The sequence below is a fragment of the Diabrotica undecimpunctata genome, chromosome 10 (genome assembly GCF_040954645.1).
Source record: "Diabrotica undecimpunctata isolate CICGRU chromosome 10, icDiaUnde3, whole genome shotgun sequence".
Lineage (NCBI taxonomy): Eukaryota > Metazoa > Arthropoda > Insecta > Coleoptera > Chrysomelidae > Diabrotica > Diabrotica undecimpunctata.
In genome coordinates this window covers 75,604,317-75,622,437 of record NC_092812.1, presented here as the reverse complement: position 1 = coordinate 75,622,437, position 18,121 = coordinate 75,604,317, and the positions used below count along the sequence as shown (strand labels likewise).

Sequence of the window (18,121 nt, the reverse complement as noted above, 5' to 3'; positions counted from 1 at the left end):
ATTACTTGTTCAATGCTGATGCCATCAATTTCTATTTTACATCTGGTTGGTTCTTTGCTGACTACTATTGTTTTAGTTTTCTAAGATGAGATTGTCATATTAAATTCTTTTGCTCTTATGTTAAATCTGTGGACCAGTCTTTGCAGACTATCTTTATCTTGGGCCATCAATATTGCGTCGTCTGCGTAACAGAGTAGTTTTATATCTTTGTTTCCCGTTCTGTATCCTCTTCCTTTGTTAAGGCTTTTGATGATTTCATCCATGATTAAATTGAAGAGCCCAATGAATCCCCTTGTCTTATCCCGTTGCCTATTTGTATAGGTTCTGTAAGTTGTCCATCTATTCTGACTTCCATTTTGTTGTTTTGGTAGATGTTATCGATAGTTTTTATAATACTTACTGGAACTTCTCTATTATACAGAAGATGGATTACATCTTTGCGTCTTACTCTGTAAAACGCTTTCTTTAGGTCAACCAGATACAGAAATGCTGGTCTATTATACTCTAGTGATTTCTTAGTAATTTGCCTTATAACAAATATTGCATCTGTATACGATCTTCCACTACCAAAACCCTGTTGTTCATCTGCTAAACTTATCCTCCGATTTATTAGCACTTGTTAAGTTTTAGTTTTAATTTTTGGGGTAGTATTTAACAAGTTTATACCTCTGTAGTTTTTAGCTGTTTTGTATCTCCTTTTTTTTAATAATAGAATTAGTTCGCTCATTCTCCATTCTTCCGGTATTTTATTGTGTTTTATAATTTTATTAATTAATGTTGTTAATTGGTCTATCACTGCTGCTCCACAATATTTCAGTAATTCGTTTGGTATCAAGTCTTTGCCTGCTGATTTTCTGTTCTTCAGCTTTTCAAGTATTTTCTGAACTTCCTGTACATTTATATTAAGTTCATTTGTGGTAATTGGTGTTTCCGGTTCTAACGTCGTTTGTTCTTCCTCTGCATAGATCTTTTTAGGTAGCCAATCCACGTATCCTTTTCTATGTGTTTCGTTTCTATTCGTTCCTTTACCTCCGTTCTTTGACCTCTTATGAAGCGCCATATTTCCTTGTATGTGTTTCATTTCTAATTGTCTTGTAATTATGGTATGCCTCTTGTATTTTGGTTGACATGTATTTCAGGTAAGTTTTTTTTTCTTTACATTTTTCCTTCCCTTCTGTACAAAACCGTGGAGCTCTTCGCCTTGAGAACGATTTATTAACAGCTTTTTTCGACTCCATTACTTTCTTTGATATATGTGTTTCTGCTTTTTTCGGCTATTTTTTGAAATAGGTATCATATAGAGTCATTCTCTCCAAGATAACACAGCGATGCCTTGTTATCTTCGATAATTTCAGTTTCAAAAGTGAACAATGTCACTTTTACCTCATTTTTGCAGAAATGAAAGTACCCCATTTTGATGAAAGTACCATAAGAAAAAAATATATCAAGATTTGCTACGATGAGATTATAAGAAAAATTCGAAAAATTACTGTAGTACAGTACAAAATACGGATTCACAGGGGCGTTATATGGCGCATTTAATGATAAGGGTTTTACACGAAGATGTAAAAAATTAATTTTACCTTACCACGTCAAAGCAATTGGAGAAAACCAATAATTTAGCCATAACACGTTTTGATCAAGATGAGTTGTCCCTGTTTTTTTTACCGGAAAGTATACCAAGCAATAAAGTTTTATTAATGTTAAGCGAAAATGCAAGCTATATGGTAAAGGAACTTAAAGATATTCTATAGCAATTTAATTCATGTAACAAGTCTAACTCATGGGCTTAACCTTGTTACGGAAGAAATAAAACGAGATTTTCCACGTGTTTTTATAAATAATGTCAAAAAAGTTTTTATGAAATCAATCGAGTTGAATTTTACAAAGAACGTCTGGGAAATATTCCATTACCCCTTTACCTGTTATTATGAGATGGCGCACCTAGTTACAAGCAGCATTTTTTTATCTTTTTCTTTCTCGGGAACTCCTTAATGCCCAGTCTGGGCATCCGAGTGATATTTGCAAGTTCTTGTATCCAACTCTTCCATCCTTTTTGGTCTCTAGCTTGGTCTTTCATTTCTTGAAATGGTTTTCCTTTTTCTCTGCCTATTTGTAGTGATTGTTCCAATCCTCCCATCCTTGGTCTTCCCTTTTTTCTCTTCCCGTATCTCTTGGATTCCATTACTCTTCTTATGAGTCTGCTGTGTTCCATTCTTATAATGTGCCCAAACTAATGTTTTTCTTTTGATTTTAGATCCTATCGGTTCCTGCTTCAATTCACTTCTTATGAAATCATCTCTGATATGATCATTTTTGTGAAACCAGTTATTTTTCTTAGTTGTTTCATTTTTGCTGCGTTCAGGCTGTTCATTTTGGTGTTATTGACCCATGTCTAGCTTGCAAACAACAGTGTTGGTATTGTTACTGCATTATTCCTATGTTTAAGTTCTCTATTTATTGTTTTCCAAATTCTTGTTGTTCAGTGTATAGTAAATTTTGTTTGCTTTCTTCACTCTGTTTGATATCTCCTGATCGATTGTTCCGTCTTTTGATATCAGTACTCTTTAATATTCAAAAGTTGATATTGTCTCAATTTGGTTTTCCTTGCAGTAAAGTGGAAAATAGTTTCGCTCATCAGCTCTCTTTTGTTTAACTATCACACTTTTTGTTTTCTTAATGTTTATTTCATTCGCATTTTTTTATGCGAAGTATTTTCAAGGAATAAAGAGTTTTATTACACAACGAACAGATTCCACTTGAGCAGCTCTACAGGAATGTAAACGCCTTGTTCAATTACCTAATTAACCTCAAAATCTAGCACACATAAGCTTAAACTTTAAATTTCTTGTTGAGGATACAAAAAAAACTTGAAATACAAAATTTGACTCTTTGTGAATCAGTCGATTTGATTAGTCATGTTAAGGAATCTTTTCGTATGGCTACTGGAAACGTAGGCATATATGTAGAAAATAAATATGTTTTAAACAAAAACTCATGATTTTCTATTTTGGAAAAAGTTGCCAAAGTTTATCAGGGTGATTCTGTACCAGATCTTGAACTACTGCCTTTCAGCGTAAACAAGTTTAAAAATTCACCAATAACTTCTGTTGATGTTGAAAGAAGTTTTTCGATATATAAACATTGGTACACAGATAAAAAGCATAATATTTTAATTGCAAATTTTGAAAATCAAATTATTGTCAATTGTTTTGATATCTACTAAGGTAAAGTGCCCAAATACCGTCCCCCTAAGCAAAATCTTAAATTCTGAAATTTGATTTAGAGTTAAAATAATGGAAAAAAACTGATTTAAGTAACTTAACTCTATGTCTAAGAGTTTTGCTAGTACGATTCTATTAAATAAAATTTCCTGAAGTAAAAATAAATAAATAACAAAATAAAGCAAATTTCGGTTCTTTAAAAATGGTATCCCAATTCCGTCCCCCACCCATTCCTAGTTAAAATGTATGATTTTTTTTGTAAAACATGATTTAAACAGTACTAATATCTGTTATAATAAATTTATTGAGATAGGAACATGTTTATACATTTTGATACATAAGTTCTATCTATTTACACCTCCAGATACAAATCACAAAGAAAATTTTTGACCATGGTTGAAGTTGAACACATCTCATGGCACCACTTAAAGCATTCCGAACACCTTATCCATTTTTCGCCTCGCTTGTCGTGTGAAAAACGTTTTCCACAAATGGCACATGGTGCATCTTCATCACCAGAACTATCCTCATCATTGGTTGATACCAGTGCAACTTCTGTTTCGTCCTCAGAGTCACTTGAATTTAAATCTCACTTCGTTGTTTTCTTCTCGGGACGTTTGTTCAATGATGCGCCAGGATTTTCTTTATCTTCCATGATGAGACGTTTCTTAGCCTTTGACTACCTCTTCGCTTCTGCCATTTGTTTCTTTTGTAAAGAGATTTTGAGAGAAGTTTTGTGAGGAGATCCAGTTACCAAGAATGAAGTACCGGCTCTAGAAGATGTGGAAGGTTCGATAACTGGAACATTCTGGATATCTCGTGGACTGACCACTTGAGGTGAGACTGGAACATTCTGGATGTCTCGTGGACTGACTGCTTGAGGTGAGACTAGAACATTCTGGTTGTCATTATCCCGTCCATTGGCAGGCACCTCTTGCTGTTCAAGTTGTCTAGCAATTAAATCATGCTCCTGAAAATCCCATTCTTCCTTAACCCATTGACGGACGTTTCAAGAGTAGCTGCACGAAGATACGCCTCACAAAAGGGACTGGATATTTGCAGTTTCCTGATAACTCTATTTTGGTTACTAGTCAATTTGGTTCTATAGCTTTTGCGTATCTAGTTTTCAAAGGAAACATAAACGATACATCCAAAGGCTGTAGCTTGTCTATTGAGTGTGGAGGAAGGCAAACTATAAATACTCCTGACTCTCTTGCAATGTCAATAAGTTTTCTAATGTGGGAATAGTGACCATCAAGGATAAGCACAACAGGATTCTCTTTTGATGGGTTCACAATGGAACTAAAGTGTTTAAACCACTTAAGGAATAATGGACCAGTTACCCAACTTGAATCTGAACATCCGCCTATCGACCCCGGAGGAGCTCCGTCAAGCAATTCTTCCTACCACCTTTTAAGTGGAAATATTAACAAGAGTCGAATATACTGGCCTGCTGCTGACATACAGGTTATGACTGTGGTTGTGTGGATCCACGTTCAGCGGATGAACGTTTATGCACTTGCTTTTTCCCCTTACAGGTTACTACTCTAGTAACTTTGTACTGGACTACAGATATCCCTGTTTCGTCTAAATTAAATATTTTTGAGGGGTCAAAGTTTATTTTCTCGAGTTCAGGCTTCAGGATAGAGAAATACTTGTCAACATTTTCTTTTGTGAATCCTTTATCTCTAGCTATTGACAAGTTTTGTGGTCGTCTGACGGAAAGCTCTGGATGGCGTTTGAAAAACAGTCTAACCCACTTTTTGCCAGCAGCCTTTGATTCATTCGAGAAAGGATGAGGTAGTTGGTTTAAAATGGCTAGCTGGTAAGCCAATCGCCTCAGGTCAGAAATAGTCAGTCCATAATAATGCTGCTCCATATCCAGATAGTGTTCGACAAGACTTTTCTCGATGTCAGCTGTAAAAACTGGCTTCTTCCAAATTTTGATTTCACACATTCCTCTGGTGTGAGGTCAGATTTGACATAATCTTTTAAAGTAGCCCTCGGAACACCAAAGCAGCTATTTTATATCCCATTTCTTTATCTCTGACAGCAGTGATAGCTCTTAGCATAGATTCAGGATTCCATGCTTTGCGTTGTGGCACCTGAAAAAATTTAGACCTTGTATTGATTTATCAATTTATGCAATTCTTAAAATTTTCATCTTTTTCACAGAACTCTAAGATTAATAACAACGTTACTGTTCAAGACTAAGGTGTCTACATGTTAAAACTATTAAAACATATCGAAAAGTGATTATATATCCATAAAAAATAATTTAAGTAGTCAGGGAAAATTAAAATTTATTGAAAGAAAAATATATGAAAAGATTCCTAAATCAGTCCCGGGACGGATTTGAGAACCTCAAAGGGGGCGGATTTAGGAATTCCGTTATATAAAACATGGCCGCTGTTCGTGATGAAACGACTACAACTAGACGGCTGCGACAAATGAAATATAATACTCAAAGAGCATTCTATTATTATCAATCGATAAATCAGTTTAAACTTACCTTTAGGCGTCAATATAAATATTTAAAGTAGATTAAAAACTGTAGCAAGCTATCAGATAAACTATTTATGAAAAATTTAAGGTTAAGTGAACAGAACAAAGAATCCTACGTCACTGTCACTAGTAGGTACCTACACTAGATCGTTTTGAAGAATTTCCTTACTCTCTCGCAAGGTTGCAGTACTGTCGGTAGAAGTTACAGTGGTGGACGAAATTATGAGAAATGTATTTCTTAAAATATTGTTATTTTGTATATATTAAATACTAACAGGATACTTTTTAAATATTAGCAGAAAGGCATTTTAGATTATTATTATTATATGAACTGGTTTTTAAATGCAAAATTCATGAACAAGACGATAATTAACGTCTGCATATTTGTATATATTACGCATATTCTTTAAATTTTTTTACATATTTGTGCGAATTTTGTATGTGGTCTATTTTCTATTGTATAATATATTCCGATCACTAATTATATGTACTTAATTTCACTCTGGCCACGAAAGCAAACAGTCTCAAAAGTAATGATATATAGTATTTCATTTAACGCTATTAAACAGTTTTTAGCATCCCTAAAGTGTTACAAAAAACTGATCTATAATTATTTTTATACTTTCAGGATATACGCATAATCCATACAATGGCGTGGTGTGTAACGACATTATCTTAGCCACAGGCGTATTTTCATCCAAAGAGTTATGGAAACTGTCAAAATGTAATATTGTTTAACATTTGTAGTTTTTTTATTAAAACTATTTTTTTGCAGCTTCAATCTTGCACGAACTCTCCGAAGGTCATCCAAATATGAACAGCGTCAAGCTAGAACACCCAACTTTTTACTGCAACAGCTATCCTGAACCTGGGTCAGTTGTTGTAGACCGATCATCTTCCGTTGATTCCATGGTGGTCTCAGCAACATACTGTAAGTATATAATGAAAGCTTGCATATCATATATACCCCAGGAAACTTAGTTTTTCTCGGGATTTTGAATAATTCAGATATCACGTTTTTTTTTAATATATGCCCACAAAAAGAAAACGTACATATTTCCTGCAAAAATTCGGTGTTGTTTTTTAGTTATTAACAAGTAAGTGTAAAAAATGAAGTTGATAGTCAGGTATTTGAAATAACATTCCAAAGTGTTCTCTTTTTTGAAGCAATAAAAACTTCAAAATGACGTATTCTAAAGGTTTATTTCTTCTTATTTTTATTTAGAGATGACACTGTCTGTTTTTCAATGTGCCTCCAGTAAGTTGACTTTCCATCATTTTCGTGGTCTTCGCATTGACCGTCTTGCTATTGGGGAACCGTCTCTCGCTGTCTTTACTACATATGATCGTTCCATTCTATTATTCCCTTTCTTGTCTAATCCTTGATGTATGTAGTTCACTTTGCATTTCCGTCATATATATGTACTTTGAGCTCTGCCCCAGAGTCTCTTGCTATAAATTTTTCTAATGGTTTTCATCTCTGCTATTTGTAACATACTTTTTTCCTCTCTGTGTCTGGTCGTGTTTCTGCCGCGTATGTCATTATTGGTCTGATGAGTATTTTGGTGAATTTTACCACTTGTTCTATTGTCAGATCCTCCAGCTCTAATTTATATCTAGTAGATTTACTTTTATATCCAGGAGTTTTGTGTTTTTTTGTGAAATCATGTTAAATTTTTCAGCGGTTATATTAAATTGGTGAAATATAGGTTGTAAGACTTCTTCACTTTAAAATATTGTTATTCCAAATTATTTGAGTTAAGCCTCTTGGATATCACAGTGTAATTCTAGTGCACCATCTACTGTCAGTTTTTCTCGTTAAATGTCCCGCTCACTGCCATTTTAAAGATTTAATTCTGTAGATTACATCAGTGTACTTAATTTTCTATTTGATCCTTCTATTCTTTTTCGATCTCTGTTATACTTAGCATGGATCGCTCCATTGACCTTTGAGCGATTTTGAGTTTCTCTATTATCTCTTTCTTTAGTGCCCAAGTTTCGCAGCCGTATGTCATGATTGGTAGTAAACACTGATCAAATGCTTTTTTCTTCAGATGTAGTGACATTTTCGATTTGAATATTACGGCATTTCTATCAAAAGATGCCCAAACGTCATTTTTCTGTTGATTTCTGGGAGTAAGGAGTCAGATTTATGTATTAATTGTTCCAGGTATAAATACTCGTGTACTGTCTCAAGTGCAGTGTTGTTTATTATTACATCTTGGATATCCACTAGCTCGTTATATATGGTTTTTGTTTTTGTCAAGTTCATTTTTAGGCCAACTTCATTGCTAGCTGGATTTAGGTCGCTTATAACTTTTTGTAGTTCTGCAGGATTATTAGCAATCAAAACGATGTCTTCTGCAAATCTAAGATGGGTGAGGTATTCTCCATTATAGGACTTTGTTTTGCCAATTAATTTTGCTGAATATATTTTCTAGAGTTGCAAGAGGTTTGGTGATATTGGGTCTCCTTGTCGGACGCCTCTGGTAGTAGAAAATTCTGGAGTGTTTTCATAATTTTTCACCTTAGCTTTTGCTTGTGTGTGTGTGTGTATATTTAATAAAGTCTCTATGTACGGTTTGCCAATGTCATGATTGGTCAAAGCTTCTATTACTGCTTTGTATATATAGAATCGAAAGTCTTCTCGAAATTTATAAAGGTTAATGCTAGCAATATTTCATATTCTTTAGCTCTACTCATTAGTTCTCGAAGCGTATGGATATAATTTAGGGTACTTAATCCATTTCTGAAGCCAGCTTGCTCTCTTGGCTGTGCAGCATCTAATGTATTTGTTAATCTGTTATTGATGATCTTTTCAATATCTTGTATATGGTTGGTAGTAGACTTATAGGTCTGTAGTTTTTGATATCCTTTTTGCTACCTTTCTTATTAATAAGAATTATGTTTCTGTATATCAGTGGTCTGGTATGCATATTGATCTTCGGCAGTTCGTTAAATATGCTTGCTAAGATTTTGCAGGTTTTTTTGCCAGCTTATTTAAGAAGCTCCACTGTTATACCATTTATTCCAGCTACATTACCGCTTTTCATTTTTGTAATTTTCGATTCTACTTCTTCCGGAAGGACTTCTGGTACATATTTTTAGTTACTGATTGCTTCTTTAACTCTTTCAGAGGCTTTGTATACTTCGCTGTAGAATTTGGTCACGAGTTGTATTATTTCATTTCTGTCTGTAATTCTGATGTTTTCGTTCATTAGAGCAACGGTTTTCTTCTTCCCAATTATTAATGCTTTTCTTGTTTTCTTATAGATTTTTCTGTTTTCGATTGCATTTTCTACCAGTCTACCATTGTATTTTATTATGAATTCCTTAATACTTTTCCTCATTGTCTTACAAAGTTTTGTGTATTGTATTCTCTGTATGCTGTAATTACTTTCATTTCTTTTTTTTGTTTTAACATTATTTTGGTTTTACTAGACAGTTTACTATGTTCATTTTGTTGTTGCGAGCTTCCGATTTCGTTGGCACTATCATGAATGATTTCCATTCATTGAGAGCTGTCGATTTGGTCATGTAATCTTTCATCCATTGTCCGTTGGTAGCGATCTGAGTTTTCTTTTAGAAATTGAAAATGTTTGAAAACATGCCTCAGTGCGGGTTGGTAGGAGTTCGCTGGTGTGTTTCGATTATAAGGCGCCGAAACCCGCCTTTCCCATAATACGCCATAAATTGCCGGTGATTACACCACTTATTTCTTCATAGACGAAGGAGGTAGGATTCGTTTGCAGAGCTGGCTGACTTTTTAGACCAGCTGTGACCCATTTGTCACTATCAGTTAGTAACTTACCGGAGATTTTAATGGTTTGCTCTTACTAGCAAAATAACAATACCTACGATACCTATACTAACATTTAATCCCCTATATATATATATATATATATATATATATATATATATATATATAAGAAAAAAGAAGTACTTGTGACTCGTTTGGAACAAATATATAACTGTTTTGGATGGGTTGGAGTCAATAATAGGGCTATTGGTTAACTATTTTTTTATTCTCGAGCTTTCAATTGTGTTTACAATTATTATCAAGAGCTAAAAAAGACAAAATACTTACAAGGTTGAACTAAAAAGAAAAAACAATTTTTGTTAACTTACCAAATAAAAATTAGTTTGGTAAGTAAAAATCACTGCTTACATCTTCAAAATATTTAATACAAAAATGTTTTTATCTAATAAATGTTTCTCTGAAAAATTTTTTTAATTTTGAAAACATTTTTTTAATATAAGAATAATTGAATTTATAAATAAGTTCAAATAGCAACCAATTACAAATAGCCTCAATGTCATAAATGCCAACATAAATTTTTATTTTTGACAATTATATTGCCAAAAGTAAAACTTCGTTTAAACATTCTTTTTTGTTTAGTAACAAAAAGAAGAAGATTTATTCACCGTTGACAGATGTCTGAAAGAATGTGACAGATATATGGAGAATTAAATATGACATTTTACAAGTTTTATATAAATCATAAAGAAAGAATATAATTATAAATTTTGCTTAAATTTTGAATTTCAGATCTTTTGTTTAAACTCTTATCATTTTTGCTAATACAAACCATTTCCAAAAAAGTCCTTTTAAATTTATTACTTTCACTACATAAAATTTTAATGTTATCAAAATCCATAATATGGTCTTTATGGATATTATATTTGGCAGAACATGTAATCGATAAAGACCATATATATATATATATATATATATATATATATATATAGGGGATTAAATGTTAGTATAGGTATCGTAGGTATTGTTATTATATATATATATATATATATATATATATATATATAAATTAAAACATGAGATCTCAGAGGTTCTATAACAAGCATGTCTTAATTATGATCGCTAGATGAAATGTAAATTTTTATTTTTAGCAATGCCTCAAAATACTACGTTAGTTTCGTCCAGTTCTCAAGCAAGCCCAAGTACCTTGTTTTATCAACACAGTCCCGAATCGCACCCTCATCAAAACCAAGTTAAATACCCAGAAAATGGGCACGACACTCTGTCCGATTTTGTTACATTTGTATGTCAAGAAACAGATAATAATCAAAACTCACAGGTAAGTTTTTAGAGTTTATCTTTATAGCTCAATTCACAAACAGCGGTATAGAAAAAGTTATGAATATTTTCTAAATGTTTACATTTTACTCCACAACAACAAATTATCGAAACAGTATTACACTCAAATAGTTTTATTTTTTTTATTTGTGTTAATTTTAATCTTTATACAATTAGCTTTAGAAACTGCAATACATATTTATTTGCTGTACAACTACATATATGCCTATATCAAAAGTGTATAAGTCTACCATAGTTTCCTCAGTTAGTTTATTTGGTGCATACCAGGAGTAGAGCAGGATAGTTTTTAGAAATCGATATACAACGGACCATATCCATACTCTTAAAATATTAACAGAAGAAGTCACAGGATATTAGCTCCCACGACATATGCTATTCACTGAACAATAGAGAAATAAAAACCGCCATAGACAGCATTGCAAAAACTTGGAAAAATTACTGCTCAGAATTATACAAAGACATTTTAAAAGATGCATCAGTCTCAATACACAAAAAACATACAATCAAAGAGGCAGAACCAATCATTGTACGAGCAGAAGTAGAAAAAGCTCTCAACCAACTAAGAAACAATAATATCCCAGCGATAGATGGCATATCAGCGGAGACTCTAAAAGCAATGTTTGAGATTGACATAGATCTAATACTGGATATGTGCATAATGTGCAACATGATATGGATCACAGGTGAATGGTCTGATGAGTGCTATGAATTACAGAACGATTGTCCTTATTTCTCATACCAACAAAATCCTGCTACATATAATCAATGAACGGCTAAAGAACTTTCTACTTCCAGACATAGCCTAAAAAGAATGCAGATTCATACTAGAAATAGACTGATAATAGAAAACGATATGTCAATACTGCTCTGTTGGGTAGATTACACAAATGCCTTTGATCCAATAAAATGGGATCCTTTCTGGAGTATAATTGGAAATACGAAGGCTAACCACCTAGTTAACCTAACAAGAAATATGTATGATAAAAACTCAGCCAAAGTTAAAGTACACTGAATATATTCAAAACAAAATAAAAATATTAATCTACCGTATATCCATTATTGTAAGTGGCAAATTTCGACGTAATTGACACATGTGTATACTTGGGCTCCCTGATAAACAACAATGGCGATAGCTCCTCAGAAATCAAACGTAGACTAGCAATGGCCGAACTGCAATAGTTAAATTAATTAAAATATGGAGAGACCGAACAATAACAAGGAATACTGAGCTCAGGTTGGTCAATGTCTTTATTGTTCTTACTGCTACATACGCAGCTGAAACACGGACTTCCAAAAAAATCTATAGAATTAAGATCGAAACCTTCGACATTTAGGTCTACAGAAGAATTCTACGCTTATTCTGGACAGAACACAAAACCAACCTGTTATTTCTGGAAGAGCTTCATATAAAAGATAGGCTAGTAAAAAAATAAATCGAGCATAATTGAGTTACTTTGGCCAGATAGCCAGAAGAACAAAATCTATGGAACTATTGGTAGTAAAAGGAAAGATTTTTGGCCAAATACCAAGAGAAAGAACTTCAACATGATGGGCAGACCAAATGAAGACTCTGGTAAGAAAACCCCTACACGAAGTTGTCCATCTGGCACAGGACTGCAGCCAATGGAGACAGCAACCTAATAATAGTTAGTAAAGAGTACATGTCAGTAAAGTGTGTAGTACACTCAAGATATAGAAGATTAATCCACAATATACACAAAATACCAGTATGAAAATTTAGCTAATATAATATGTACAAACACAATCTGTTAAAATTGGTAGATAATTAAAACAGATAAAATTACGCCGATCGATGATATCATGGTAGAGCAAAGATATGTTGGGGGGGGGGGGGAGTTGGAGGGTTGATGAAGGGCTATTAAAAGGGAGTATTTAAGGCTAGCAGATCGAAAATTGAGTATATGTGGTTAGCAGAAACAGGAATGGTTGAGGACATCGAATTGCTTGGAAAAAACTGTGAGGAGTAAGAGAATTTAAATACCTTGGCTCCTACATAAAGCAAAATGGGACACTAGATTGAAGTTTTCAAAAAGATACAGGCTGGTTGGTTCATACGACCTTTATTAATTCTTTCCTATACGTCACGCCCTGTACCACTGCTACAGGCAATTATGCTGCCTCGATATACAAATTCCACCATTCTCCCAATTTCCTGGTTGTTAATCACAATAGACTGGTTGTTTTCGGTACCCAATCGCATTTATTTGGTTTTGTTGATGTTTATTTGTAAACCAACATTCGTTGATTCTCCTCATATTACTAGGAGTTGCGTATCCTGTTTTGTATGTGCTAAAAGGTATATATCATCAGCGTAATCTAGATCTTTCAGTATGTTCGTTATTCCCAGTTAATTCTTTTATTAGAGTTTACCTTTCTTAGTACGGCAATCATTACAATGCTGAATAGTAGGAGGATAAAACACAGCCCTATTTTATTCCATTTAGCACAGCTATTGGTCCAGACGTTGTGCCGTTTTGTAAGACTTAGCTTTCTGTACCACTATAAAGTTCCTACATGAGGGTATTATTTTTTTCTGGTATTCCCATTTTCTGTAGTACTTTCCATATGGCCTATGCAGGAGAGTGTCGAAGGCTCTCTTGAAGTCAACAAAGCGAATAAAGTGGAGAGTTATATTCATGCGACTGTTCTACGATTACTCTGTGTTAATTTGGTCTATGCAAGATCGGTTTCATCTGAAGCTGGTTTGCTACTTTCTTTACATTGGTTTCACACTATTTGTCAATCGGTTGTTTATAGTTATTGCTGTTAAAAAATGTATGGTATTCAGAAGTGTAATTTCTCTCCAATTATCACAATATGGTTGCCGCCCTTTTCTAATATCTTTATTATAATTGCAGTTTTCCATCTTTGGAAGCTTTTACTCTTTCCAGACCCTTCACAAGAGTGGTTTGATTAGTTCTGTTGTTGTCCTTGGGCTCGCTTTTAACAACTCTGATAGAATATTGTCAGGGCTACCTGCTTTGTACGTTTTCAATTTTTCTATGATTATTTCTATTTCTTGCGGTTTTGGTTCATTAGTGTTAACACTTACTTTGTTGTACGGATTGTGGGCAGAATATATTTGTCTTCTGCGGTATACTCGGGTATCTTCCACTTGGCTTTGTAATTTTTTCATTTATTATACTTATTAATACACTCCATATATATTTATGAATGTAAATGTGATACAAAACGCGTACAGCAAAACGAAAGAGTTCAAATACCGAGAGATACCCTCACTTATGCTGATGAGTCGAAAATCTATAGAAAAGTAGAACTAATAAACTGCTCTTAAAACTGCCAGGCATGAACAAATGATGGAAGTGCTTAAGAGGATAGGCATTGACGGAAGAGAACTAAAAATCATAGCTAACCTGTATTGAAATCAATCAGCGGTGCTCCGAATAGATGGAGAATATACAGATCAGGTCAAAATTTGAATGGCTAATCTCTTAGGCAATGAGACAGTGGTGCATAATTTCACCACTAATATTCCATCTGTACTCGCGGCACATTTTTGAACCGGCTCTAAAAGATATTGATAAAGGCATCTCAATAAATGGAGTCAAGTATTTTCCAATAGCATAGAAGGGCTATAAAACTTAATGAACAAAATAACGGAAACAAGTAGAACATAAGGACTGGATATAAACAACAGCAAACTCATCAGCAAGGAAAACATAACTGGTGCAAATCTGTATGTGAACCAAATAAGAATTGAACGTGTCTCACAGTACAACTACTTGAGAACTATAATCAGTGAGTCGTGGGACAATACCCAAGAGATTAAATATCGCATCTGAAAGGCAAAAAGTGCATTCTTGACTATGAGCTCTCTGTTCAAGAGCCATGACCTCACCCTAGAAACAAAAATAAGGCTCCTTAAATGTTACGTGTACTCAGTGCTTCTGTACGGAGTAGAAACGTGGACATTGAAGGCGGACACTCTATCAAAAATTTTGAGCAATGGTTATACAGAAGGATCCTGAAGATACCATGGACAAAGTCACCAATGAAGAGGTACTACATAGGATGAACACAACCGCGGATTTGGTCAACATCGTGAAGGGCCGTAAGCTGCAGTACTTGGGACATATAATGAGAAATCAAGGCATATATGAGCGACTCTAATGCATTTACCAAGGTAAAGTTGAAGGGAAAAGGACCCCAGGACGAAGAAAAATATTATGGCTTGCTAACCTGAGAGCATGGTATAGAAAGACCTCAAGACAGCTATTTCGTATAGCAACCAACAAAGTCATCATAGCCAGAATGATTGTCAACGTTCGGAACGGACAGGCACCCTAAGAAGAAGAAGACTCTGTAGTCTGTAATATTTCAGGAAAAGGCAAGCAATAGAATTTATGGGAAAATTAATAATGTTATAATTTACATATTTAATTCTTGTTATTTATAACTTAATGTAAAATTGTTCTGAAAACTTTCGTCACGTACCTTATTAAGAGCTGTCAATACATAACTTGTGCTTACTTGTAGTTTATATTTATTTTCAGATCCAGTCAAGTCTATCTCGAAGTCCTAAACCCCAATATTTTCCATCTACAATGCTACCGCCCCCTCCTCTACCTCCAATGGCTAGACCAGTGGCTATAATCCGGTCGACTTGTGATGTTAACATGAGCGGAACCAACTCTCCACCAGCTAGTATAACGCCGCCCTGCAGTGAGGCTTCGCCAGCGGATGAGGTACCCGAAATAAACTCTTCACCACCACTTAGCCCTGGGAGCCATGACATGCGGAAATCACCATCACAAAGAAATTCAGTCCCGACAAGTAGTCCTTATTCTCCTAGTCGGGAATACTCTTTCAATCATTTCCATGGGCAGCCGGGACATGTTGGTATTAAATACTGTTGTCTTCAGGAAGAGTGCCACTTATTCATTTCTTTATTCATTCTATACGGTTTTACAAAAAATGTAAATTGCCGAAAATCACTCGAACTTTGTTAACATTTTGTGAGTAGGTTCTTAATTTCCTTCATCTAATCTACTAAGACACAAAGTGCACATTAAAAAATTGTTCGTCTTCGTATGGAAGACATGTTATATAAGTTACCAGATCTACTAACTTCTTACAAAAAAACAAACCTATTTCTTCCCTCTACTCTTAATTTGGCATTGAGAGTGGAGGATTGAGAGAGAGTTATAAGTTATAAACTACAATTGTGTATGCAAAAAGCTGACAAACTGTAAAGCCAGACGATGAGATTGATTGAATTATATTGTAGCTCTAGAGTCTATGACCGATTGGATGAGAGTTATATTTATATAAATAAGAATGTTTGTTATGTACGATACTGAGAAGTAGGAACTTCTTCCTTTTCTATCTTTAAAAAGATCGCGGCTCAATTTTAATATTATAATTAAATACTCTTTGTGAGTATATTGGAAAAGCCATTAATACAAACCAAGGAAAATTTGTTTAATGATATCCTTCATAATAAAGCTGAATTGTTGTATCTATCTGACTATGATATTATGTGCTTTAGTGGTAAGATGTATGAGTTAGATAGATGGTGATGCACGCAATAGAATTAAGGGGGATGGATAAAGTGGAAAGACGTGAGTGGTGTGTTGTGTAAGAAAGATTTCAATGAATCTGAAAGCAAAATTTTGTAAAACTGTCATATGACCAGCTATGATGTAAGGAACTCAATGTTAAGCAGTTAATAAGAAGGGGGAACAAGGAATACAGGTATTGGAAATCAGAATACTTAAATAGATGAGTGGAGTGACAAAATCATGATCAAAGTAAGAGTAAGTATACAGTACAGTAAAACTCTGTTAACCGAAATGATTGGGGGGAGAGGCCGTTTTTGTATTCTTCTTGTATCAAATTACATAGTATTCTTGGTTAAAGTTGGTATTAAAAAATACTATGAGGTGATTTCATAATGTTTTCTTTAATATGTAAATACAGAATAAAGCAATAAAATTAAGGAAAATGAACATGTTTAAAGTGTTTTTTAAAAAAATCTTCTATTTTCTTTTGTGTTTTCCTTTGATAACGATGTTTTAGAGCTATTCTTTTGTAGCTCATTCGATTGTTCGACGAAACGTAAAGAAATCTGAGAAAAACGAAACGTTATGCAATAAAAACAAAAATTAAGAACATAGTTGTGTCCTTAACCAATTAGGCCTACTGTTTAAAATTCTTACCTCTAAGGCATTGAAAATCTCAGTGTTGTGATGGCTGTCGTCTACTGCGTCGTCACCTTCGTACTTTGATACGCTCTGGTTGTCTGGATGAAGAACCATATCAATGATGTCCTGGTCGATGAATTCACTTTCTGGTTCATCGGCTGGTAAACACTCACGTATCTCTTCTTGGTTAATTTCGTCACATCCTGGCATTTTTTTTTCTACAGGTTCAATTTCTTCAGTCGTTTATTTAACATTTTCTTCTTCAGGATCCTCAATCAAAATCCCATCAATAAGTTTGTTCCAGCATTTTTTCAATGTTGAAGATTTGATCTTTGCCCACAACTGAGCACACCAATAAACAACATGTTTCATTGTTTAAGATTTGAGAGTTTCGGGAACGCTTTTGGATTCATTCGTCTCCTGTTATAACAGATGCCTTAAGAATGCTCCTCTATAATGTCTCTATTACTACCTGGTCTGACGGCTGAATTAAGCTCGTGATATTCGGTGGCAAAAATCTGACAATTATGTCACCATTTTGTAGATTTTGAGGGTGGGTTGGCGCATTGTCAACAAGCAACAATGCTTTAAAGGGAAATTTTTTTTATTTTAAAAAGGATTTTACACTTGAATTCATTTTAGAACCATTCTGAAAATAAAGTGGTCGACATCCATAAGGATTTTTTGACTTCTATAAAAACTAGAAGTGCTTTTCTGAAACATCTTTTAAACATAAGCCTCAATCGGTAAGTTCCTGCTACATTGCTACAAAACAAACTGTTATTCGTTGTTTATTCATTTTTAGGGCCAGCGCACTGTGTTCATGTTTTGATGTAAGTGATTTTTTGGGCAGCATTTTGCAATTTAATCCAGCCTCATATGCGTTGTAAATTTGATCTTTAGTGTAGTTTGCCAATAACTTATCCATTTCAATTTTAAAAATATTTACAGCATCTTAGTCAGTAGACAGATTTTCTCCACATAAATTAACTTGAAGAATAGCGTATCTATTTTTTCATTTGTCTAGACAACCTGAACTTGGCTTAGATCTTTCACCTACATCGCCCATCATTTTTGCCTTCACTTGAATT

At 34.1% G+C, this 18,121-nt stretch overlaps 1 protein-coding gene across 3 annotated transcripts in view; it reads left to right on the top strand.

Annotated features, from left to right (window-relative positions):
• Positions 1-18,121, top strand: part of NfI (Nuclear factor I) — a 97,608-nt gene that overhangs the window by 58,901 nt on the left and 20,586 nt on the right. For 2 of the 3 annotated variants that reach the window (XM_072546763.1, XM_072546765.1), the window contains exons 5-8: positions 6,358-6,453; positions 6,505-6,660; positions 10,638-10,825; positions 15,381-15,722. In XM_072546763.1, coding sequence (XP_072402864.1) covers positions 6,358-6,453; positions 6,505-6,660; positions 10,638-10,825; positions 15,381-15,722 — 782 coding nt within the window. Of the gene's footprint in view, positions 1-6,357; positions 6,454-6,504; positions 6,661-10,637; positions 10,826-15,380; positions 15,727-18,121 lie in introns of all 3 variants that reach the window. The other variant, XM_072546766.1, reaches the window with a different exon arrangement.